The 24,486-nt window shown below is 43.5% G+C and overlaps 2 protein-coding genes across 2 annotated transcripts; one reads left to right on the plus strand and one right to left on the minus strand.

Annotated features, from left to right (window-relative positions):
- Window positions 1–6,742: 6,742 nt before the first annotated feature.
- larp6a (La ribonucleoprotein 6, translational regulator a) lies at window positions 6,743–12,433 on the plus strand (the record flags this gene model as incomplete). The annotated part of the gene is made up of 3 exons (XM_080511707.1): window positions 6,743–7,548; window positions 9,182–9,380; window positions 10,490–12,433. 3 exons carry the CDS (start codon window positions 6,743–6,745, stop codon window positions 11,585–11,587), a joined length of 2,103 nt encoding a protein of 700 aa, XP_080367833.1. The 3' UTR covers window positions 11,588–12,433.
- A 4,363-nt stretch (window positions 12,434–16,796) lies between these two features.
- tm2d3 (TM2 domain containing 3) lies at window positions 16,797–23,152 on the minus strand. The gene is made up of 6 exons (XM_080496297.1): window positions 23,038–23,152; window positions 22,547–22,648; window positions 21,121–21,281; window positions 20,857–21,031; window positions 18,084–18,159; window positions 16,797–17,993 (listed from the first exon to the last, which is right to left on the minus strand). The coding sequence occupies exons 1-6, from the start codon at window positions 23,141–23,143 to the stop codon at window positions 17,828–17,830; spliced, it is 786 nt and encodes a 261-aa protein (XP_080352423.1). The 5' UTR covers window positions 23,144–23,152; the 3' UTR covers window positions 16,797–17,827.
- Window positions 23,153–24,486: the final 1,334 nt, after the last annotated feature.

Consider the following 24,486-nt stretch of genomic DNA (forward strand, 5'->3'; position numbering starts at 1 on the left):
AGACATACAGAAGATAGCTATGGTGCACCAGAGCCCTTTATAAATATGCAGTTTGTAAAATTTGAGTATCTAAGTGCATCAGGTGCCAAATATTAGTCACAGAACTGAGAAATGGATTTTTAATTTTTGCCAGTTTTAGTCAGGATATTTTTTCTTTCTTTGTTCAGTAATTATCACGATATCCACCCACTTGTTTACTATTCAAAATGACATTTTGCATCGGACTCAGGTCAAACTGATTGATGGACTGGTGGATTGACACAGTAGTCCTACAACACAACACAGAAACGTCAAAGGAATGACAGCATGGCTGTCATTAATGTTTGTAAAAAAAAATTTTTTATGTTTGTCATGTGTAATAATTACATACTGTACATAAAGGCAATATGATGATGACACAGTGTATTTATTTCCATTGATGAACAGGTCACCCTCAGCTTTGTTGATCCGATAAAAACCTGAATTGCACTTGAGTCTAAACATATGACACTTCTCTGACAAACAGGGGCACAATAAGACTTATTTAAAGAATTAGTCTTCCTGCTCGGACTATCAGAGACATTTGACATTTATTGAAATGGTGTCAAATTCGCCAGTATCAAGAGTCTTCAGGTAGGAAAAACAACAAGTTTGATTATGTTTGATTATCTTGTAAACTATTGTTTACATTATCGTGAATTAATCTGTGTGTGTGTGTGTGTGTGTGTGTGTGTGTGTGTGTGTGTGTGTGTGTGTGTGTGTGTGTGTGTGTGTGTGTGTGTGTGTGTGTGTGTGTGTGTATGCAAAGAACAGAAGACCGATGCATAGATTAAATAAGGACCTGAAAAACTCACTCTTTCTGATTTTGATACAGTATAAACAACACCACTAATTAAAATTGGGGGTTGCTGGAAAAAGAAATGCTGTTTTTCCCCCCATCAAAAAGGAAATCAGAATGAGAGTGTGATTGTACCCAGCACTACTGATTTGTTTTGTTGGGTGGCTTCTGGCTTGACTGACAGGGAAAATAATCACGTACAAACATGGACAACAGAAACATATTCATGAGGTAAAAATAAAGCAGAAGTACAAGCAAACCTCTCCTGCAGCATTGTGGCAGGGCGAGCAGAGAAAGAGAGAAAGAGAAAGGGAACTATGTGGTTCCTGTTGTGAGTCAGTCCATTTCTCAAGCACTTGTACTTTAGTTCATCCCCCCAAAAAAGTTGAAAAATAATCATGTCATAATCCTGAGAAACAAACACAGCTCCAGCACTGAAGCAGTGTTCATCTTTGGAAAACAATAAATACATCTATATTCCGACGAACATGATTTCTTTTAATGACAAGGTAAAATAAAACCATACAATTAGCAGACTCACAATCAGCAGCTCTTAAAGCAGAACAAAATAATATGGCTAATACTTAAATATGAGGTCATTACCAGCCCACAAGCTAAGGAAAGACCCCCCCCCCCCCCTGATTGCGGCCATAAAAGGGAATGAATACATTTAGTCATGGAAACACTCCCCCTTTGACAAGGCAAGAAGAACATTTGTTTGTCAAATGTTTTGAATTGAACTTAATAAAACATTTCCTTTTCAAGAACATGACTGAGAATGAAGATCTCTGAGACCCTCAGAAAAACAGTGTAACAATTTTAAAATACTGTGTCGCTTAAATTTGCAAACATTTATAATATCCTACTTTCTATAGTGCTGGTTCCCTTTTTTCTTTTTTCTTTTCTTGGAGGCTCCAAGTTCCCCACTAAGAAAAGCTCAGACCCGCTATTTGATCTCTGACTCACGGAACATTACAGTCTGATGGGCAAGCCCACTTTCACTACCCTTCATAAGACCAGGCTTTCACAATAACAGCAATACTCCCTTCAAAGTGTGTGATTCGAGCTTTAACATGCAACAACATCCACAACCTTACTGCCGTCACTGAACCAGACTGCGGAGAAGTGTCCAATGAAACAAAATTGTTTGATTTCTCGGAAGAAAGAACATCAACTTGTTATGGATGCACACCCAAGAAGTGCAACCAACTAAAAATGTGGCACAGCATCAAATCAAAATTGTGTCATATGAAGAGACCTTCTCTAAAGGAATCTGCAGACTGCGCACAAAAAGGTTTAAGCCTTGAACCAAACCTGGTCTTTCCATGTGATACAAGAGTTGTAAACACCACAGATCCATCAGCCGTTGAAAGGTTTAGCAAAAACTGGCAAATATCTTTCAAACTAGGACAAAAAAACAAAAAAAAGATCTAATCAGGAGATGCACAATTCACTCTTGACGATCCAATGAGCACTCGAGTGTTGCACACATTGTTGAGCCATTTTTTTCTCTTAGAGTTTAATCAGAAATGTATGAATCAAGCAAAGAGTGAGTAAGATAATTGAGTCTACAGTTTCAGCATATATAAAGGCTCAGATATGTTTGTATAATCAGCACTAAATCATATGAGCAGAGGATCATTTCAGATCACTATATATTTACAGGAGCCACAGAGAGTCTTGTTATAAGACATTTCGCCAAATAAATTGTGATGAAGATTCCGACTGGATGAGGTGTCAGCTTCATGCAACTGCAGCCTTAACTAAATGACTGTATAAATGAAATTTGAATGCCCTAAAGGGTTGCCAAGGGAACTGATACTTAAGGGGGACAAAGAAAATTATGAGAATATGAAGTACACATGCAGAGGGAAAAGAAAAAGCTCAGTAGAAAAACATTTGAGAGAGGTGATTCAAACTGAAACTTCAGAAAAGGGTTGCAGGTGCAGGAGGTGAGGAAATTGCAGCAAAAAAAATGAACAATACAGTGTAAAATGTGTAAAAGAAAAATGTTTTCTAAAGCAGTTGTATAATGGACTTTGAAAATTATATGAATTACTGAAAAATGAAGATGCTTTCGAGTCATTTGTCATTTGGAATGTTATTCTCGTTATTCTAGGACACAAATGGACAGATGGAGGAGGGTATTTACTACAAACTGTGACAGCAGTCACCCAGACGAGGAAGCGGCCGGTAGTGTTATCCTGACGTCCTTCATCGTGTCTCCTTCTCAACGCTGTTGGTTGAAGAATTTTTCAAAGATTTGTTTTTGACTGGGGCAGAAATTCCAGAAAAGGTGATGAGATGCAACGCTGAAGAATTACTCAAACAAGTTTGTAAAGCGACAGTCTGTCAGTGAATGTGAGATTAGGCTACAAATAGAAACTGAATACACTCAGATTATTTGGACGACCCCCCCCCCCCCCTTGTTTCTCCATCTCCATGCAGCATTGTACTCAAACTAGAGCGCTGTATGGCATGTGGTGCAAAGAATGAGTCAGACTGCCCACCAGCTGTGAGCCACGCTTGCCAGTGGGGAGGAGTAAAGATATTTCATGCCGGGCTGGCAACAGCGAACGACGTCGGTGTGGGTGATTTACAAGGTTATTAGAATGGAAGCCAACAAGAATCTGGGGAAAAAAACGAACCTGAGGTGCAGCAGGAACTGTTTGGATGATTATAATTGTGATTCTCTGGCTCAACCCCAAGATGTTTTTTTTTTGGTTTGATTTTTGTTTTTTTTTTGCTACAAATCAACATCAACAAAAGCAATATACCCCTGCAGCTACGTTCCATGTTTTTGCTGTTTTATGACTATTGTTCAACTGAGGCCTCATGGGTGCCATTAGCACTGTTGAAGCTTCCACCAAAAGTCTCTGCAGTCATGTCCTCAGAAAGGCTTCTTCATGATTTGGGAGTTTTTGCGAACTCAAACATAGATTGTGTCAGATTGAATGGCATGAAGTCTCTCCCCCAATCATGTCAGAGAACCTACGGCAGCCACAAAACCTGCAAAAGATATGAATGTCCCCCCAGCAAAGTCTTTTTTTTTTTTATGTCAAAAGACAGACTATTCTTTCTTTTATGAGTCAGGAATCCTAAAATCAACGTGTGGAAAGTAAGGATCTTGTTACTCTGAATGCATTGTTGCCCTATCGACAAAGAGGGACCGGAATCAATGAGATCTCTGACAACCTGTCTTCAGGGATGCTTCTCAGCAACGTGGACTTGGCATTAACCTTCCCCCACAGGCTGCAGAGAGTAGCGTGGGCCTTTTTACAGAATCTATGTCTCTGCTGGGAAAACTAGGTCTTTTTACTTTTTTTTTCCAGTACATCTGATGGAACCTGGTTTAGTCAATGTTGCAGAGCAGAATGCAACCGGATCCCAAAAACCTTGAAGAACACCTTTCTGATGTCTTTCCAGCTGTGGAGGAAAAACTCCCACTGGCTTCTGGACACCCACTTCAGAAAAGGCTAAGGGAACACATCTCAACAGAATCCAAGCAAAGGTCACTCACTCATATATCAACGACGAACCTAAACTGTATAGTAGACCATTGTAGAGGTCTGCATCTCTCAGGTCTCAAACCATATGAGAATCTTTAGCCTGTCTGTAGAGTTGACATGTAACTTTCTAAGAAAATATATGATGTGAAAATCAAAGAATGGATCAGTGATCAATCGTCAGTTTTCCAAGTGCTTTGGGACTTCTGAAGGACTGGAAAATATACTTTCAAACAAACAAACAAAAAAACAACATAAAGTTTGCACACTCTTGGTCTTGTACCAGTAAATGCCTTCAAAGTAGAGGAAAATAGTTGTAAAAACAAGGTTTATGATGAATGTAGTGTCGTGGACTGCTCTACAGCAGAAGGTTGTTGATGATAATTAAGAATGTGTTTTTTAGGACTTATTATCCATTGGCATCAAAAGTGTTAAAACACATGCAGGGACCACAAAACTTGTCAAAACATATGAAGTGTTCCCTCTTGAATTTAAGTGTTTGCTGCCTTGGGACACTGCAAGAGGCAATTTAATGTTAAAAAGATTGTTTTCAAGGCAAAACCAAAATTCAATGATTTTCATTTTCTGTCATTTCACTTGTTGTCTCTCTATATTGCAGTTATGCAAAGTTGAGTGATTACATGTTTCTCTGTGTTTGTACTGTGATGGACCTGTCAGGTTGAACCCTGCCTTTCCACTGGTGCATGCTGGGATCGGCTCCAGCACTCTGCCACCTCCAGATCCATGGTTGTAGAGGAGATGGTCTTGAAATTTTTAGAGGAATGGAGGACGATTATATTCTGACGTTTTGTCTGTTTAGATGGGTTTGGAGTGAAATGACCTCAGTAATTTACACAATCGGGATGTGGTACTCATCAGCCTGGTATTAATACACCAAAGTAAATGTTAAATAAAAATGTCATGAGAATTTTGTCTGTTTGATTCAGAACTACTGACTAAAGCTACTCGGTTGCAGTGAAAACATTTCCAGGACTATGGAGATGTGCCAGAGGCCATTTGTATTAAATAATCCTCAAATGACACTGACCTGCAGAGAAGCAGGTTTTATTCAGACCAGTATAAATGTGGGGAAATGGCTAATTATAAGTAAATTGAGGAACTCAGGAGAGCTGGCTAACAATTTATGTGACCACATGGAAACATTTTGTGCAATATTTGCTACAAGCTACAATTGCAGTACCAAGAAAGAGGAGAATATGTGCCAAAGAATCCACTTGAATCTAATTTTACTATAAAGCTCTGAATGATCTCTGGCCCAAGTGTGGTACCTTGTGTAGCCTTCAGACCCCTTGGATCATCTGGAGCAGGTTTATTCAGGGTTCCAGGATCAAAACTAAGCAATCTGAAGCCGCTATTAGTTTTTCCTCCTCCGAACCTGTTGAACAAACATCCAGATTAGCAGTCAACAGAAAACACTGGCAGGTGATGTAAATCACACCGTGAAACACTTCTGTGTACAACAGCTCACATGTGAAGTACATAACAGTGAAAACAAATATAATAAAGTATAGTACATTTGGTTGCAGTTCTGCCCACTTCCATTGCAATTTAGAAATTAGAATTTAGTTTGGGAAATTGAAAGCAAGAATACTGATAGGTGTGTGTGTGTGTGTGTGTGTGTGTGTGTGTGTGTGTGTGTGTGTGTGTGTGTGTGTGTGTGTGTGTGTGTGTGTGTGTGTGTGTGTCAAAAAAAGATACCACAAACCGAAGTCAGGTGTTGGCAGTCCTTTGGATCATCAGCTATTGTCCCTTGTTTCCTGTTGTTTGTTTGTAATTTCTATCTTTTGTATTGCTTTTAAACAATTGGAAACTTGATTTCACATTTCCTGCAATGGCTCATTCTAAATTGTGAGGCACTTTAAACTACATTAAATCTGAATTGTGCTTTTTTTTTTTATATATATATATATATCTATATATATATATGTGTGTGTGTGTGTGTGTGTGTGTGTGTGTGTGTGTGTGTGTGTGTGTGTGTGTGTGTGTGTGTGTGTGTGTACATACATACATACATATATATCTCTTAGCGTAAAGACGCACAAGTGTTATCTCCAACATCTTGTGTTTCATTCTGAAGCCCGACTAATGAAGTCACATTTGACTTCTATGAATATCGTCTGTGTTCCCTCTTTGCTCCAGGAACACGTACCTCTGGCCTCCGGTGTGCGACCAGCTGGTGAAAGCTTATTATCCAATTAACGGCGTGAGCTCAGGGGTCGTCCTTGGCAAGACAATTACAAAGGAACAACACGTGCACCTTTCCGCCCCTACTTTAGAGACAAGTCAATGGACAAGTCGTGTCTTCACTGAATCAGAAAACACAGTGTCGTGAATGTGTGTGTTTAAAAAAAAAAAAAAATAACCAACAAAAAACCTTGTGCGTGAAGCGGCAGAAACCATGCACGCTTTGGTGAACGCCTTCATGCGCTGCCTCACTTTCCTCCTGCCTCCTTCTTGGCTGAGTGTCAGCTTCTGCTTGTGGGCTGGGAATGACTGCGAGGAGACGCAGCCGCGGCCCAATCCCAGAGCTCGTTTCAAGAGCAGAAAGCCTCTTACATATGAGGAAGTGGCAGCGGCAGTAGCAGCAGCAGCGGCGGTCGAAGCACACGGAGGCTCCAGCGCGTCCCTCTCTCCGGCTCCAGGCTGCGTCTCGCCGGCTACTGCGACCCCCGCCGCTCCTCAGGGCCCCGCGCAGGGTCGGATCTGGCTCGGGGGTGTCTGGCGAGCCGTGGAGCGCGTCTTCGGAGCCCCTTGGGTCCTTCTCCGCCATCACTGGTGCCCGAAGAAGCGTCGAGCAGCGTTGCGCACCCCGTATCCTGTGCGCGTCTTCGACGGGAGCGAGATTACAGGCTTTCAGGAGGGCGCCGCCGCCGCCGCCGCTGCTGCTGCCGCCGCCGCCGCCACGACAGACGAGGACGGGAAGGGACCGGGTGGAAGCACCGCCACTGATCCGGCGAACATGAGCGACTCCATGGGGATGCCCAGCCTGAGTCCCGCGGAGTGCGCCCCGGATGCGTCGGCGGAGCGGGGCGTCGATGAGGTCATTACCGTGGAGCAGCTCTCGCAGGAGATGGGGACGGTGACGATCACTGTGGCCATCCAGGCGGCGGAGGACGAGGAGCCCGAGGAGGTGTCACACAATCACGTCGACTTCCTCGGAGGCAGCTGCAGCGAGGATGAGATGGGGAGACACGACAAGTCAAGGTTTGGACTGTTCAAAGTTAATCACGTATCAGCTCAGTGGGGTCATTACTACACATTTCCTTTGAGTTGTTTTTGGATATGCCCATAAATGTGCCCCCAGAAGGTCAAAGTTGAGGGAGGAACAAGTTAGTTTGAGAGTGAGTGAGTGAGTGCAACAACCAGTCGTGATCTGCAATGACTTGAGGTGGTGGAAGTGGCAGGACAAGAGCAATGCAGGTGCAGCTGATCTGCATTGTTTATCCCAAAGAGTACCAGCTGTCTCGAAAAGTACAACCAGAAGAGAAGTCCCTGCAGGTGAGTCACAGTTGCAACAAAAGACTTCAACAACATTGCAATTTGTGTGGGTGACAATAGATTCCCACACAAAGGGGAGTGTGAAATCCACACACGTTCACTTTTTATGGATTGGTTCTATTTGTTTTGGAGTGTGTGTGTGTGTGTGTGTGTGTGTGAGAGAGAGAGAGAGAGATGGAGAGGGACAGGGGTGTTTAAACTACCTGTAGGCAACAACTGTTGTTAAAACAACCACCTGAGATAAAGAATGGCACCTTCACTTTAATCCAATTCCCCTGCGTCATGGCTTGCTATTTTTATCCTCTGGCCTATAAGGTCCCTACTCAGACAACATGCGCAAAGAGTGAGTCAGTGATGGAAAGGCTAAAGGGGGAAATAAATCATTCCCTCATATAGGCTACGTTTGTTTACTCCGCATCTTTTTTAACGTGGAGTGCCTCTGCAACACCTGCTGCCACTTGAATGCATGTTTTCCCTCATGCAGGAATGTATTTTAAGATCACTAAAGCGTGCAGATTGTCAGCTGCCAGCTTTGTTTCACCCGACAGCATTCCGTCAGTGCAGGGACTTATAAATAAACTTGATTCGATCATTGCCTCCCGTGCTGTCCATGTTGTAGTCGTGCGTCCATGCGAAGCCCATTTGCTTGTCTTTAACCCTGTGTCCCAAGGAAGATGTGGGCTCGTGCCAGCTGTGCGGTCAGCAGCCTGGAAAGCTGTTGACCGGGGGTGGGTGAGGAGGAGGAGGAGGAGGAGGAGGAGGAGGAGGCTGGAGGAGTGATGACTCATCCGCAAAATTTCATTCAGACCCTTACTCTAATCCGCGGAGCTACCTGACAGTGCTGCACTCAGTTTACAGTCAGGTGTCTCTCAGAGAGGTCCTACAAGAGAACGCTTTCGCTGTGCAGTGTTAAAACCAGCATTTATTTCTAATTTGAAACTGTATGAAGTTGATGTGGTAAGCCACCATATTCTGTGTGGGAGGGAGAGCCTGTGACTCCGTGGCCCTTCAGATGGAGAGGTCTTGGCAGTTTCAGGAGGCTGGTAGGACACTGAGGCATGGTGGCTGCAAACGCAGCTCGTCGATTGCTTCGCGGAAAATCTGAGAGGACAAAGGCAAACGGTCCATCTTTACTCACTCCGGCACGTTGAACCCAGCGATGGCAGGAATACAACCGCATCCTGCCAACAACTTGTGAGCCTCGGGCTTATTGTATTAACGAAGTAGAATGTGTAACAGTTGTAATATTGGCGGTTTAGGATGTGAAACGCCCTCGTTTCTGTGGTGCACCAGAGAGGAGGCTATTGCTGATCTATGATGTCTTCCCACACAATCGCAGTGGTGCTGGGACCAGTGGAGGAGAGCTGGAGGAGGAGAGCTGGCAGCCCCCGGATCCAGAGCTCACCCAGAAGCTGGTAACGCAGATCGAGTACTACCTGTCGGACGAGAACCTTGAACACGATGCCTTCCTACTGAAACACGTCAGGCGCAACAAACTCGGGTTCGTCAGCATCAAGTTGCTCACCTCATTCAAAAAGGTAACCATGGCTGCAAAGCACTTGTGTATAGCCTAAAAAAATTACAGTAATAATTTTGCAAAGGCTTTTTGGCAAGGCTGGAAATTGCTCTTTTGAGCTCAATTAGGTGTGTACAAACTAAAAATTACACATTTACCTGAAAGCCTATTATGCACTTCCAATTATTCTATTGACATTATTTAAATGACAGTTCGCTAGTAATGGTGTCCAGTCACAAATCACCCATTTCATACTGACGCGTAGGTGCGCTCGGCAAGTTGTCATTGACGTTAAAGGTGCGGTTTGAAAGATTTGACCTCAGGTGTTTGTTAGTCCTTGTGTGCCTTGAGTCAGTTTCTTGGATTTGTCAGTTTTTAGTACATAATTTACCACTCATTCTCCCATTAAATGCTAGTGACTCACTCCACCACCTTGAGGTACAGAGTGGCATTGCATGACTGGTTCAGATAAGTTGCTAACCTTGGGAGATGTATCTGCAGCATAAATCTTTAACATTACTCGATTATGACCTCAAGTATTTTAGGTTATTTTGGAACCAAAATTTAGTACATTGTTTTAAATCCATTTCAATAAAAGGCTTGTTTTTAAACTGAAGTAAGCTCCCAGCTGTTCGTTTCATTTGATGACGTATATACTCTTGAGAATTGAATAGCAATACTTGAGTGTTTCTAGTATTATTAGCTGCTCTTCATTGATATTCTCACACTGGTTCACAACAGCTGGTGTTACTTCAGGCTCATGCATGCTGATTTGTTGGCTCATGATTGGGGGGGGGGGGGGGGGGGTGTTGTGTGATCTTATTAACACTGAGGTGACTCATTATAGGCAGGAACCCATTACCCGCTGAAGAATTGAGATACAGTGGAGCAAATAGGTTTGGCGAGTGTGAATTTGGTTTAGGTGTTGATTCGGGTTGTGTGACAAAGGGAAGATGTATACACTCCCTATTGAGCCTGTTGTTGGGTTAAAATCAGCGTGTAGCTGATGGGTTTTGAGACTGGAGCCAATTACTGATAAATGAAAGCAACTGAATCAAATGTGGTTGTTTGATAACCCTCTCGTCTCACTTGACATATCACCCCTGTGACACAAGTGTTTCCTCTTTGCAGGTGAAGCACTTGACTCGTGACTGGAGAACAACTGCTTATGCTCTGAGACACTCGAAGATCCTTGAGCTGAATGAAGAGGGCCGGAAGGTGCGCCGTAAATCTGCAGTGCCAGTCTTTGCCAGCGAGTCGTTGCCGAGCCGCATGCTGCTGCTGAGTGATCTGCAGAGGTGGCCGGAGCTGGCAGCTCTCACCAAGGATAATGGGAACGCAGAGGGAGGAGCCACGCAGCAGGAGCAGCTGATGAAGCTGCTGCTGAAGGATTTTGGTACATACGGTGCCATTTCCTCTGTCAGAGTCCTGAAGCCTGGGAAGGACCTGCCGGCAGACCTGAAGAGGCTGAGCGGGCGCTACAGTCAGCTCGGCACGGAGGAGTGCGCCATCGTGGAGTTCGAGGAGGTGGAGGCCGCCGTCAAAGCTAATGAAGCTGTGGGGAGTGAGGATGGAGGCGCCAGCTCGCTGGGCCTGAAAGTGGTCCTGATTGGCACCAAGCCACCTAAAAAGAAGGTGCCGAAAGAGCGGCCGCGTGAGGAAGGAGGGATGCGCAAAAGCCGCTCACTCAACAGCCGAGTGCGAGAGCTTCAGTACCACGGGGACGACTCTGCCTGCAGCTCCTCGGACACGGAGAGCACCCCGACGTCACCCAGGCTAGCGAGAAAGTCCCAATCCTGCAACAAGCTCAGCCCCACCACTGCAGGCATTAGCTTCCAGAACAATCACTTGAGCCCTGGCATGTCCCCACGTAACAGCCCCTGGTCCAGCCCCCGCGGCAGCCCCTGTCCTCAGCGCAAATCTCCGCATTCCCACAAGTCCCCTCTGGCCAGCGAGGGCAGGTTGAGCCCCGAACCTGGGCGGCGCTGGGCAGACTACTCCTCGGACAGTAGCCTCACTCCGTCGGGAAGTCCGTGGGTCCAGCGGCGCAAGCAGGTGGCATCTCAAGAGAGCAGCCCGGTCGGCAGCCCCATGCTGGGCAGAAAGATCCAGAACGCAGATGGTTTACCACCGGGAGTAATGAGGCTGCCGAGGGGGCCCGACGGAACTCGGGGGTTTCACGGGGTCACCATTGCTGAAAGGGGAAAATGTGCCGCCACTCAGACTTGATATGCAGAGCCTCTTTATGCATCTTTCCCCAGCCCTCCCTACCTCCTCAAAATACGATGGTATATTTGAAATTTGGCCGTGTTGCTCAGTCCCCCCCCCTCCCCCACCCCGCCCCACAGTTGAGACTGTGTAGATATATTTTTGTTGAGTGCATCAGTTCTGAGTCTTTGTTATATTTTTATACAACATTTTGAGTTACATTGGTGATGTTAGTAATTTACCAATGGAGGTTTGAGTGAATGTAAATTGACATTGCTTTGAGAAAAAAACTTAAATCCACAAATGAAATGGACCATTTTCGCCTCCATCGCATCTGAACTTGTATGTGGGGCGAGCTGAAGCAGGTGGCTCGCCCGCTTTTATTTTATGTTTGTTTTTTGTTTTAAATTAGGTGTCCTGTCGTGTGTAAAAACTGGCAAAATTGTCTGTGGATGGCTTGTACGTGTTGTATGTGGCAAGGGCGCATGGACTTGATAGCGATATCACCATATGCCTTCTCTGTGTCTGTCTATCGTGAGAGCTCTTCAAACTGAGACCATAATTGCTCCACTGCCATACAGGCTGGACAATTCAACATGGACATTGATTATTCTGTAGTTTTTATTTGGCTTTTTTTTAATTTTAGTTTCAGTATGCTTTGGCACTTAATGGTACGGGTCTCTTGGGACCCTGTGAATGTTTGGCAGGTAGCTGCTTTATTTATTTCTTTTTTTAGTGTTTTCTTTGCACATCTATTTCCATCAGTCTAAACTCACACTGAGGTTCGAGGGATGTTCAGGTCAGGCAAAATAGATGCTCTTATGTTCTTGCCTTTCACATCTGAGCTGGGGTATTTGTACACTGCGATTCCTCTTGTACAAATAAATCACTAAAATCGCATTTTGGCCTCATTTATTTATTTGTTCAACAATTGAATTGAAAGTATTGATCTGACGTGGGTAGAACGGAAACCCCATAATCCTGGTTCTTTTGCTTTATCTCAATATGTAGCAGGATTATGTGAGATGTTGTCATGATGCCAAGACTGTAGAAGCATTCTAAGACTTGGAAAGCAGAGCTGGCACATCAGAATGTTTTTAGAATGAATTGAGCAGATGGGAGGATGATAATGGACGAGATGGCTTATGAGATAGCATTTCTCTTTGAGGGAACAAAATGCTAAAGTGGTGTATTTTCATGCTTTCTTTCATATGCACAATTTCAATCTGCAAATGAGCTGGAATGATTTTAAAATGTATACAAGTAGTTGTAAGTGTTCCTTTACCCGGGAAGTAGCAGAAGACCACTTTAGCCTTTTCTGGAGGGTTTTTGTTCTGATTTGAAATGTTTCCAGGACATTGTATTTTTTTCTTTTTGAGGTTGTGTTGCTAGAAAATGGATCACTTTCTCCAGCAGATTCTGCTTTGCTGCAATTGTGTTTTTAACCTTCTTTTCACAAGCCTTCTGGGACCCTCTGCAGAGAATTGCTGCCAATGACTCGTTCCTCCTGTCTTTATGCTTCCGGATGACTGCCATTGGATGACCACCTAAATTTTCCTTTACTGCTATGAAATCCAGAGTGGTTCTCAAAATTATTGTCTCTTTAAAAAAAAAAAGCTTGCAATGGCAAGGAGTTCATCAGAGCAGAGCTTATTTTTCCCTGGATATTATGCTCTTTGTTTTCACTGTACCACTGGTTGACATCCTCCTACTGATTAACAGAACAGATAATTACTCCATTGTGATTGAGTGTTTTGTTATAAAAACCAATTGAAAACGGAGCAATGCACTGAATGTTTGTTCTCTATAGTTATTGTGATTTGAGCCTTGTCCTTATGGCGGCCTGAAAAACTCCTCAGCAACCCTCCAAAAGTGAGAAACTGTTGAATGCCCACACAGCTGTTCGACTAAAAGTCGCTTAGTAGTTAGTTGTAGTAGTAGATCACCCACTTTTATTTTTGTCAGATCTATTCTTTCGAGCAGGAGTGAGCGTGTTGTGTTGACTCGAACTGTTCGGCTGTGTTGGATAGAAAGGGTCGCAACCCGTGCTCAGATTCTGAGCTTCAAAAGGACTAAGTGGGATTGCATAAGAGAGCGGATGAATAAACTTTTGTCCTCCTCTTTGCATGATTAGCAATTCGAAATGAGGAAGTCGTGCTGCTGCGTGTCTTTTGATGAGCTTTAACTCCTCTGTAACCGTACATTATAACAGTATGAACGATGGCTTGTTTGGGAAAATGCCCCAAAATTAAGGTATTATTCTCCCAGGGCGACCCTCCATGTCAGACTTTCATACTCAAAAGCAAATGGGAATATCAAAAAGCTAGATATAATAGCAAAACCAAATGCAACCCTGGTTATTACATGTAATTGGGCAGAAGGCATATATGCCTGTAAAGTTATCAGTGCAACCATTTAGCTTTTCAGTTTGGGTTTTTTCTGGGCTTGTATCTATTGGGGAGGTGGTGAGAGTAGTCATTAAGGAGCAGAACCTAATTGCTCCCCACATGTGATCTTGGTCTAAATTATTCCCCTGGAGCCATGATGTAGTTTATCTAGTCCCCATCACAGCTGTAAAATTAAAAACAAATCTGTCCATTCATCCTCTATACCTGGAGAAAACCTATGCAACCACACATACACAAGGAGAACATGCAAACTCCACAAAGTGAGCCCACAAGCCTTGATTCAAACTGGGTTCATTGGATGATGCCGTGATGCCAGACTAACTACTAAATCATGCATCGTTACCCCAATGTTGCATGATACAGTGAATATTACAAAAACTATTCAATTAAATTTTATATAACACCAAATACAACAAAGTCATTTCAGGACTCAGCTTGGAAGTGGAATAACATTAGTAAAGGCACCATTTAAGGCTAAGGAAGGAGCAAAACACTGAATAAATGAAATGTTATTGCAATGGATTAAATGATAGACATTGGAGATGGAAAGAGTTGTGAATCTTGTACTTAAATACAACTAGTTGCTTCAATTATGCACAAGGTGAACACCCAAGCTCCCCAAAGAAGGGTCCACCTTGATTAAAACCGGGGATATCCGTGCTGTGGAAATGACTAAACCACTGTGCAGCCTCTTGAACATGGTATAATGCTGTGAAAATGACTATTTCCAACAGGAACCACTGAAGACAGGAACATTTGCACAGTAAACTGTTTTTATTTATGAAATGCTTTAACACAAAGATCAAAAGAAAGTACTGGGTATGAGTATGGTAATGAGTATTGTACATCTTCAGAGTAACATGACTGGATGAATAATGCAGACTCTACTGTATAAAGGACTGTGCAGGCACATGAAGCAACAGGTCAATGTATTGCAGCATTACATTGTGGAAAAAAAAACAGCTTTGCATATTTCGTCATCTGACAACAAACATTTGCTGTCCGTGACCTTCGACCCCTCGGGCAGCACCGCATTCAAAACAGACGTGACCTTGTGCTCCCTATCCATGCATGACCTGAGGCACGATGCCATAAAGTTCATCACTCTGTCCACAAATGCAAGTTAAACTTCCGCCATGCAAAGAAGAAACAAAATATAAACTGGATGCAGAGAAGCCGCCATCCCTTTTAGACACGAGTTCTTTTCGGCTGGACTGAAAGTGAGACAGTGCCTCGATACACTGAATCACTATTAGAAACCTTTTAGAAACGATTAATTGCAGAAACTGGTGTGACTTCAGCCGAGCTGAATGAATGAGTGAATGAATGAATGAATGAATGAATGAATGAACGAATGAATGAATGAATGAGATCACAGTGTTGTATTGGGCACACCAATACAAGGATGTCCACACAATTAGGACATTCTCAGTAAGGGAAGCAAATTGTTGATCAAGTCAAACAGAGAGACAGAGACACTCAAACACACCTACAGGTAAATTAGTCGCCACTAAACCACAACAACACTTCACTATTTGGCTCAGTGAACGTGTACAAAAACTTGCTTTACACTGAATCCCAACTTTGTTCCCATTTGGGTAGTGCCTCGTGGTAAAAGTGTGTCATTTAATGTAATCATATTACTATCTGCCCTTGTTACACCCAGTCACAGATGCGACTCCGCGAAGGCTTAAACATATTCGCAGTAAGAGCACACAGTGACTCAGACACGCCGAGGTCATGCAGGGACAGTCATTAAGTCCATCATCAGGAATATCACTGCTTTTGTTGGCGCTTAATTCGCATCTGAAGCGAGCCCCGTCTCCTCGGAGGAGAAGTCTTCTGTTCAGCTCAGAGATGACGAACACTTGCATCAGTCTGTAGGAGGGAGCTGCATGACTGTGAGTGGGCGGAGACACATTTGAGGAACTGGATTTGAGGTGGAGTGAATTTCCAACACACTCACTGGAGGAGCCAATGGGGAAAGTCAACACAAGAGCCCAAGAACTTACTAGAAAGAAAATCATTTTTCCCCTGTGTGATGTGATTTTTTTTTCTTTTTTTTCTCTCGAAGGCTGTATTATGCAACATGAGTGCAAAAGGATCTATGTGTACTGTACAGTAGTGTTGTCAAAACTTTTTTTTACTGAAACAACCAACACAATCTGAGGCTACCTGCAACCTGCTGCAGATCTGGGGTTCTCTCTGAAGCATTTACATTTGGAAGTGAGCATTCTTCAGCCTCTGAGTTCCTCTCCTGACCCTCCCCTCCGTCTGTCACAGGCATGCGGGTAACTCAGGCTTATGGCACCGCTTGCTGTGCTTAATGTGAGAAAAAGCACAGACATCTGTGAAAATGACCTCAGCCAAGAATAAAGCTCTGAACTGTTGTGGCACAGGCTGCAGGGCAACGTTCAAGCAGAATATTTAGGTTCGTGGCCCTTTGAGATAAAACATCTGTGCTGCTCAACCTCTTAATGTTTAACGTAGCGCCGACACGTGACCGCTCGGGAACTGAAGGAGAAAACACTTTATGTGGGATAAGTTTCATGAAAGAATAATTAACAAAAACAGCCTTATTGGTTATTTTAATTCAGCCGTTATAAATGGATGTTCAAATGGCACTAATCTGTTTTTATCTTCCTCAGCAGGGTCCTACAGCTTCTCCCTTCCACAGTGGATTGTCATACAAGCAGGATAAGAGACCACAACTGTCCCTTATTGTTCTCATTATATTTATTATTGTCAGAAACATCAAACTGTGTCGAGGACAATTACTTCTTTTAATCAGAAAAGTCAGATAACCAACAACAAATAAACTTTATCATTTTATTTCCATAAGTTAAAAAAAAAATCATTTACATCGCCCCAACTGGGGACACAAAAAGACCTGTAACAGAGCACATATTTACATAAAGTGGGCGGCCTTGAGCAGAAATCTGAAGTGTAAGCACAGAAAAGATATTTTCGTTTTCCTACAGCATGAAGAACGGCATGGACTTTGAGGAAGAATAACCACACGAAGCAGGTGATGTCTTTAATGATATCAACGCGGGAAACGTGAGCTTCAGTTTGCCAAAGCCAAACGTGTGAAGTGTTCCGGTACTCCGAGAGCAAACATCAACCACATGCTGTGAAGTGATTACACACCAGTCTTCCTTGTGGTTTGCATCAGTTGCTGAATGACCATCAGAAAAGCCAGAAAATGATATATCTAATCTGTAGGCCATGTGACAGTGGTGTAGAGCACTGCCGTCTCACAACAGATAAAGTACATGCATAGAACTGTAGAAATTATTCACAGGAACAAGTCTCAATAAAAACAACTTCCCTTCTGCACATTCATTCTTCCGGGATGTAAATATTACCTTTCGACACGTCTCCGGTGGATGTGTGTGGCGTTACTATAAAAAGCTCTGTAGCCATGGTTACCGTTTGACCCTCGCCGATGCGTTTACCTCGCGATAGGGAGGAGCGATACATGGCTCCAAGGTGACAAGATGTCTGTGGAAGTGCTGTGCCACAGGAAACCAGAGCAATTCATCAGCGCGGCCGAGCTTGAACGCCAGTGAAGTCAAAGCGAGGGGACACGTGTAATCACTGGCTCCTCGTCCTCCTGCACAGCTCCATCTGTGGACGCTCGGCAGGAGTGATTGGGATCGCTCTGATGGCTGTGTGGGTAGAGTAATCGTTGGCGTGGCGGAGGAAAACACTTCCTGCCCGTTAGCAGATGGGATGGGAATGTGTTGCGCAGCGAGCTCGGGGCAGGCGAAAACGTGCTAAGAACGTGGCATCTCAGATCTTCGGAAGCAGAAGTGACGCACAAGGCAGCAAGAGTCCGCGGAACTTCGCTTCAGATGTAAAGAGAGCCGTCGGCGGGCCCCACGTAGCCGACGCCGATCAGGAGAACGTCTATCAAAGTCCAGATGCCCAGGCCTCCGAAGCTGAACAGCTTTCCCAGACCCTCTCGCCACTGGCCCAGATAGAAGCGGTCTGCCCCGAAACCCCCGAGTGTGATGCTGCGGGGAGTCAGAGGCCATATCAGAGCACTGCACATCCACATTTACAAAGAACTCTTGAAGTGGCTCAGGGCCTGTTAGCCAGTTTACCTGAGTGCGAGTGCTGTCGACCATTTGTACCCACCGGTCCAGTTACAGAACAGACGTTTCTGAAAACGTCTTCTACCTGCAGGACAAGATGACAGATTTGTTAACGAAGCATCACTAAACACACGTTTCCATCACCAACGTCAACACAGCGACAAGCTTTCTGAAATGGTGATAATGATGGAAGAAGTGAAAAGGTCGTGAACCACTGGTTTAGATGTCTATCTGCTCAAACAGCTCTGATTCGGTTGGTCATATCCTGTGTGTTGTAAGCAGGTTGACCTTGTATGAGCTCTTCACATTCAGCAGGTTTGACTCGGTCTAACTTGTCTTCACACTTGTCAGATTTGCTCAAATGAACCCTGCAGTTACCCTGCAGTGTTGGTAGTACAGCAGCCCAACTGCAGAAGCATGAACACTGCCCCCCCCCCGGAACCAGAAAACCTGCTTTTCAAATAAACTTCATCTACTTTTTGCTAGTACTCAAAAGAATCTGGCCATTATTTCTCATCGTCAATCAAAAGTAATTCCTCGTGCAGTTTTTTTCTTTTTACATTGTAGAAAGTGTCGCTCAGTCTTGAAAACTGGTGAAAATCCAACTCAACATATGATCTTTAGAGAACCATATTCTTTTAACAGTGTTTGGTCCAATAACAGCGAGAGCAAAGTAAGTGCGCTTCGTCCAAAATCTAATCTGTGGTCTATATCAGTTAACTGCACCACAAGGATAAACCAAACAAACTCTGGCAAAGTGTTCGGCTAATACAATAATCACTTGTGAAGCCATATCACAGTTTTCAGTTAGTAAGAGAAACAGTCTCATATTTGATGAAGCTTCCAGTGAGGATGTTAGCTATGGTCCCCATTTCATAATTTAACTGCTGGGGTCTCTTCATTATTACAACGAGTTTATCTCTTCACACTTCCCATACATTCATGTATCACTACAATATGCCGCTGCAGTCTGGCTCTCTCTCTCGGTTCCCTCTCTGATGGTGAAAGTGAAAGTTTGTGATCTGTGACTGATGTCAGTTTGTTTATCCGCTCGATGCCCTCAGTTGCTTTCCTCTTACTGTAATCTAATCTCAAAAAATGCTGCTGCTGTAAGCTCCGCCTTCTGATGGAGGTTTCTTTCTGGCAAAAACTTTCTTTTTTCTATTTCACCATCACCAATTGCTCCTCTGTATTGTCTAGGATATAAAAGCGCCATGAAATGGGGCTACAAATACAACTAAAGCGAACAGCTCTTATACTGTGGTCCATCGGTGAACAGGTCTGCCTCACAGCCAAAGATGGAAAGATAGGACGTGACAGACGTCAGAACAGCCATCTCTTTACGGGAGATGATTGCGAAAGGGACTCTGCGCTCTCTTCGGAACATTTTGTAGCCAGACACACAGCTGTGTTTAGAAGATCTCGGTTGCACACTGCAGCCTGTGCACCTGGTTGTGTCGCAACATCACTACTCATGCATCTGATAAGATCTGCGCCTGCAGCGCTCATCATGTTCTCATGAAGCCTGTGGACGTGTGCGGCTCAGCACAGAGTTAATCATGCTAAAGTAAAAACAAACAGATAATTATTTCCACCGGAACAAAGATCGGGTTCGTCGGAACAAAGGAGGATGTCTTGTTCAATTTTGCTGCAGCTTATTCCTCCACAACACAGACTAAAGGTTTTTATAGTGTGGGGAATGTCTGAGATACAAATGCTTCACCAGAAGGCTTTTTTAAAAATTTATTCCCGGATCAACAGCATTGGCTCTCTTTACAAGAAAATAAGTCTTTTTCATACATAACCTGTTGATTCATTAAAAAGAGGTTCATTTGTACCCTCGAAATAATCGATTCGGACACTATTCATGATAAGAGCACATTTCAATGCGTTTCGCCAGCTTTCATGGACAGCACTTAATAATGAACGACTCTCTTTGGTCTGAAGCAGATCTCGGCACCACTGGAGTGAAAAGCACGAGGGCCTCGCACATCGCCTCCTCCCACACACCCCATTCTAGTGACGGCTCATTATGGGCTTTGTATCACAGCTTTGACCAGGTTTATTACAATAGAAGCACGTCTGAAGGGCAACGTATGGGTACCGGAGGGCATACATTTGGAAACACTACTGTACATTAGAGTTGAACACATACAGTGATTGTATATCAATGCGTCATCCTAGATAATTACACTTAATTATAGCCTCCTGGTTTTATTAAAAAGTGGACGCTTCATTAATATACTGTATTATATGAGATATTATATTATATTATTATACAGTATATGAGATACTGTATTGATGTGTACGCTTCAAAGTATGTCTTTACTTATTTTCAATTAATAACAATCGTTGTCTTTGAGTACAAATGTAAAGGCATTATATTATTATAATATATATATATATATTACAGAATTAAGAGAACTGAGTTCAATTCACGGTATGATCCTCTGCAGCAATTTTCTGTGGGTCTCCAGAAAGAGCAAAACAACCCTCACCCTCGTTACTGTTTGAGATTGCTACTTTCCACATTTCAAAAACAGACATGTGAAGATCACACTGGTGCCGAGGATTTGCGCTCATCTTAACAGGAACATTTTTCCACAAACTGGCACTTCTAACACTTTCCCGAACTCTATAGAATAAAGGAGAGATCCCAGTTAGCATACTCCTCACGACGAGAGGTTTTCAGGCTGAAACAAGCTGCAAATGGCCATGTTTGACAGATATGCCACTTCAGCCTGCAGGATTTTTAGAAACAAGATTGGGGCCTTTTCTTTACCTAGACAGTGGACGTGTTCGAGCACGTCGCAGGTGGCGTTGTAGCGCGTCCGAGGGCAAGAAACCGTCATGCAGTTGGTGGAGTTTGAGCAGCGGTACTGAGACGGGTCCAGCTGCCAGCAGAACTGACAGATGATGGAGAGGGTGAAGTTCGCTTGCCGCTGTCCTGATTCTCCCTAAAAACAGAAGAAAAAAAAAATTGCACAGATATTCCCAAGGTGAACGTCAGTCAGCATCCATTTGTACGAGATGAGCTGCTACTCACTATGCAGTGGACGCCTTTTTTAGGTTTGCAGCTGAAAGCTGCAGGTTTGCCGTAGGTGCAGTTGTGCTGGTAGTTGCACTGAATGCAATCAGCTGGCAGGCGAGCGCACGAGCCGCCACTGGGACACTTGGAAGGGTAGCTCTCCTCATCTGAAGGGGAGACTGCAACGTATTGAACAGAGTTACAGCAGCTGTTCAGCCTGCTGCCATCAGGGGAGAGAGACTGGGTACGTCCAAAAAGTCCCTGCTATCTCCTTATCTATCGACTTTATCCATCCACGGGGTAAAGGAAAGGTTTCCTAAAGTAGTTGGTGAAAAGTGATCATGTTGACGTGGCAATCGGACCGACCTTTCACTTATTGATGTCATAATAATCCGATGGCAGCACAAGTTGGGTGGGGGTAAGGACTACAAGTTTCCGAAAATGGACTACCAAAAGCAGATTATGGTTTTGGATGATTTAAAGTTGCTCGATGCAAATTATTGCTTTGGTAACTTACATGATCTGCTCCCTTTTTCAGTCATCCTGAGTTTATCTGAACACTCCGATGAGCAGGTCACCTTTAGATGTTGTCGCCGCAAGGAATTGTGGGTCAGCATGAGCTCGCCTCCTTTGATAAAGGATGCATCAGTGGTTCCTATGCTAAAGGAGGCTCTAAAGGAAGCAACGAGCCTCCTTTTCTTTTGCTTATTGAGAATTCCGGCAGTCCTTATCATGGCCGCCACAAAAAACACCGGGGTTAAGGAAAAGTCGATAGATAGGAGGGAATTTTTGGATGTACCCAAAAATCCTTAAAATGCAGGACAAACATGCTGAGAAACAAGATTTTACGATGATCCATCAGACTACTGAACTCAAAACAGCAGTGCAAAGTGTCACATTTAATGGTTCTAATGCTGCTTACATGCAAACTCCTGCCCATTTATTCTATTTGAATGGTTTTAATCATATAATTTCCCACACTATATTGCACATGTAATTTTTTTATATTGTTGTGTTTTATATGTAATTTATTTTATTCATTGTTTTTAATGGAGCTTGTTATAGGGAGCTATTTATACTTAGGTCATGCCCCCTTATATGACGACAAAAAAAGCAATTCAATTCAGTTCAATTTGAGATCACTGTAAAGTAACAAAGCTAAGAAATCAGCTTGTATCAAGTTTTCTACCGTGTGGTTTTAATAGATGTGGCAACATTTCTTTTTAGCTGAGTGAGGTAAAAATAGATGCATGAATCAAGTCGCAAATGGTGCCTTCACACTTATAACTGGGAAGTTGCATGACAAGCTCCATTTACACTCTCCGTCTAAGCTCTGATTAGAAACGTGACAGATATGTAATGGCAGCAGTACGTCCGGGAGAAATAAGTTAAATGTGTGTGAAGATAGTTATGTTAAAAGCAGGTTGTTGACAGGGGTGTTTACCTGAGGCTGCAGCAGGCACCACTGGGCTGGTGATCACTGGTCCATGCTGGGCATCTCTGGTGTACAGAGGCTCCTGGTCAAGGTGAGGAGAGCTCAGGTATCCTGAGACAGTGGTGACAATACACAACATTATTCCAACTACATTTAGTCATTCACAATCTCGCAGGTGAGTTTAGGGTGTAAACATTGCTGCCTATACTTCAGCGAGCTAACTCACCCTGACGGGAACTCGCATTTTGGGGGAAATAATAACACCTACAGCATTATTTTCTATTGTTGTCACGGTTTAGGTGAAGCTTTGTTGACTGAACACGCCTTGAACACCTTCGATATAATGGTCTGTTCCAATCAGTGCCACTCACTGTCCAGGTTTTCACTGCTAACAAGCATCAGACTCAACGCAGCTTGAGAGCTAGCACGGAAGCTAACAATGTAATTCGACACGTTAGCGACAGGAAAACGTAAATCCTTAAATGTCCTTGTACACATACCGTTAACGCACTGTAGGAGCACGTCCGTGAATAAAATGGCAGCAATCACATAATGTTTGAAGCACCGTCCTCGGTCTGGTCTCCACCTCTGACTAACAGTAGCCATTGCTGCTGTTTCCGTGGAGCGGAGCTGCGTTCAGGGGCGCGTAGAGAAAAAGCCTATTCGCGACCGAGCGCTATTAAAGTTGGCGCAGAAAACTGTGGAGTAAGACCTGGAGCACACTGCTTGTTTGATAATCCAGTAAAAACGTTGAATACGCAATCCACACAGGTTTAATTCATTAATTAGTTCCAATAGTTGTGGTGTGTTACAGCCTGGCCTTTGCATATTAGGGGTATTTTACCTATGCACCTGAACGCACCACAATAAAAGCTACTTCCTGCTCTTGAATTCGCCCTGCCCACTGATGGCACGTGACAGCCACATGCAGAAGCTCCTTCAAAACAAATTGAATTAAGACGATGAATAAAAGGTTAAGGCAATGATGTGAAATGAGCACTTTTTAATTGAGGACTTTAGTGTTTTATTTATAGACTCAGTAGTTTATTGTTCAATCACATGGAGTCATCCCATAGAGAAGTCCTCAAATGCTCCTAGCCCCTGGTTTTGAAATATCACAATCACAATCACAATCACAATCTGGTGGCACTTAACCCACCCACTGTTTTCTAACACAACCCTATCAAATCACCATTATGACACCGAAGCCTTTAGGAAAATGTAAAGTTGAAGAAGTGTTTCTTTTCTATAATTTCTTTCCTCTCTGGCCATTGTGTCATTTTTGAGATGGTTGACTTGGATTGTTTCTCTCAATTACAGCAAATATAGAGGCTGGTGATATGGAAGGCTATAGTGTTTCACGCTCTCTTCTAAGACCAAGAATATCCCTTGTTTGAGTGGGACGGAGTGGAGACAAAGTTTGTATGGTGATTGTAATTTTCTTCATGGACTTCAGAGCCATGAGACTCAAGAGTTGAACAAAGCTGTCTGGAAAAAGATGGATTCTTTGAGTTTCCACGGAGAGATCATTCCTTTACACCCATCACCACTTTTTTGAGGTCAAGTGAAAAACTGAGAACAACTTTACAACCAGAATCCGATCCTATTGAAGCAACTCCGTTATCTGAAGCAAATAAAATCCATAGTTGAGTTTTTGTGCTCTGTGACATCATTACTAAATAGGTGTGAATGGGAGCGTGTTTGGTTATCTGTTTGACATGATGGACTGGCGACCTGCACAGGATGTACCCTGATTTAACCCCCAAGTTGACAGAGATTGGCTCTAGCTTCTTGCAACACCGAATTTGATATTGTATAGAAGACGGATGGATGGATAGATTTATGTCACCTCTAGTAGCTGTAGTCCTCCTAACAACCCCCATTTTATATACCAGTCTTTATGTAGACTCAGTTACATTTCCTAAAATTTTGAGATGCTTTGTCAGAAT

The sequence above is a fragment of the Blennius ocellaris genome (assembly GCF_963422515.1).
Source record: "Blennius ocellaris genome assembly, chromosome: 1".
In the NCBI taxonomy this organism is placed as follows: domain Eukaryota; kingdom Metazoa; phylum Chordata; class Actinopteri; order Blenniiformes; family Blenniidae; genus Blennius; species Blennius ocellaris.

Bases quoted from the DNA above. Each gene is read 5' to 3' on its own strand.
- tm2d3 (XM_080496297.1), bottom strand. From the start codon at position 23,143: ATGGCTACTGTTAGTCAGAGGTGGAGACCAGACCGAGGACGGTGCTTC. The intron at 22,649-23,037 runs GTATGTGTACAA...CCACTGTCTCAG, and splicing joins GCTCCTACAGTGCGTTAACG to GATACCTGAGCTCTCCTCAC. The intron at 18,160-20,856 runs GTAAAGAAAAGG...CTTGTCCTGCAG, and splicing joins CGAACACGTCCACTGTCTAG to GTAGAAGACGTTTTCAGAAA.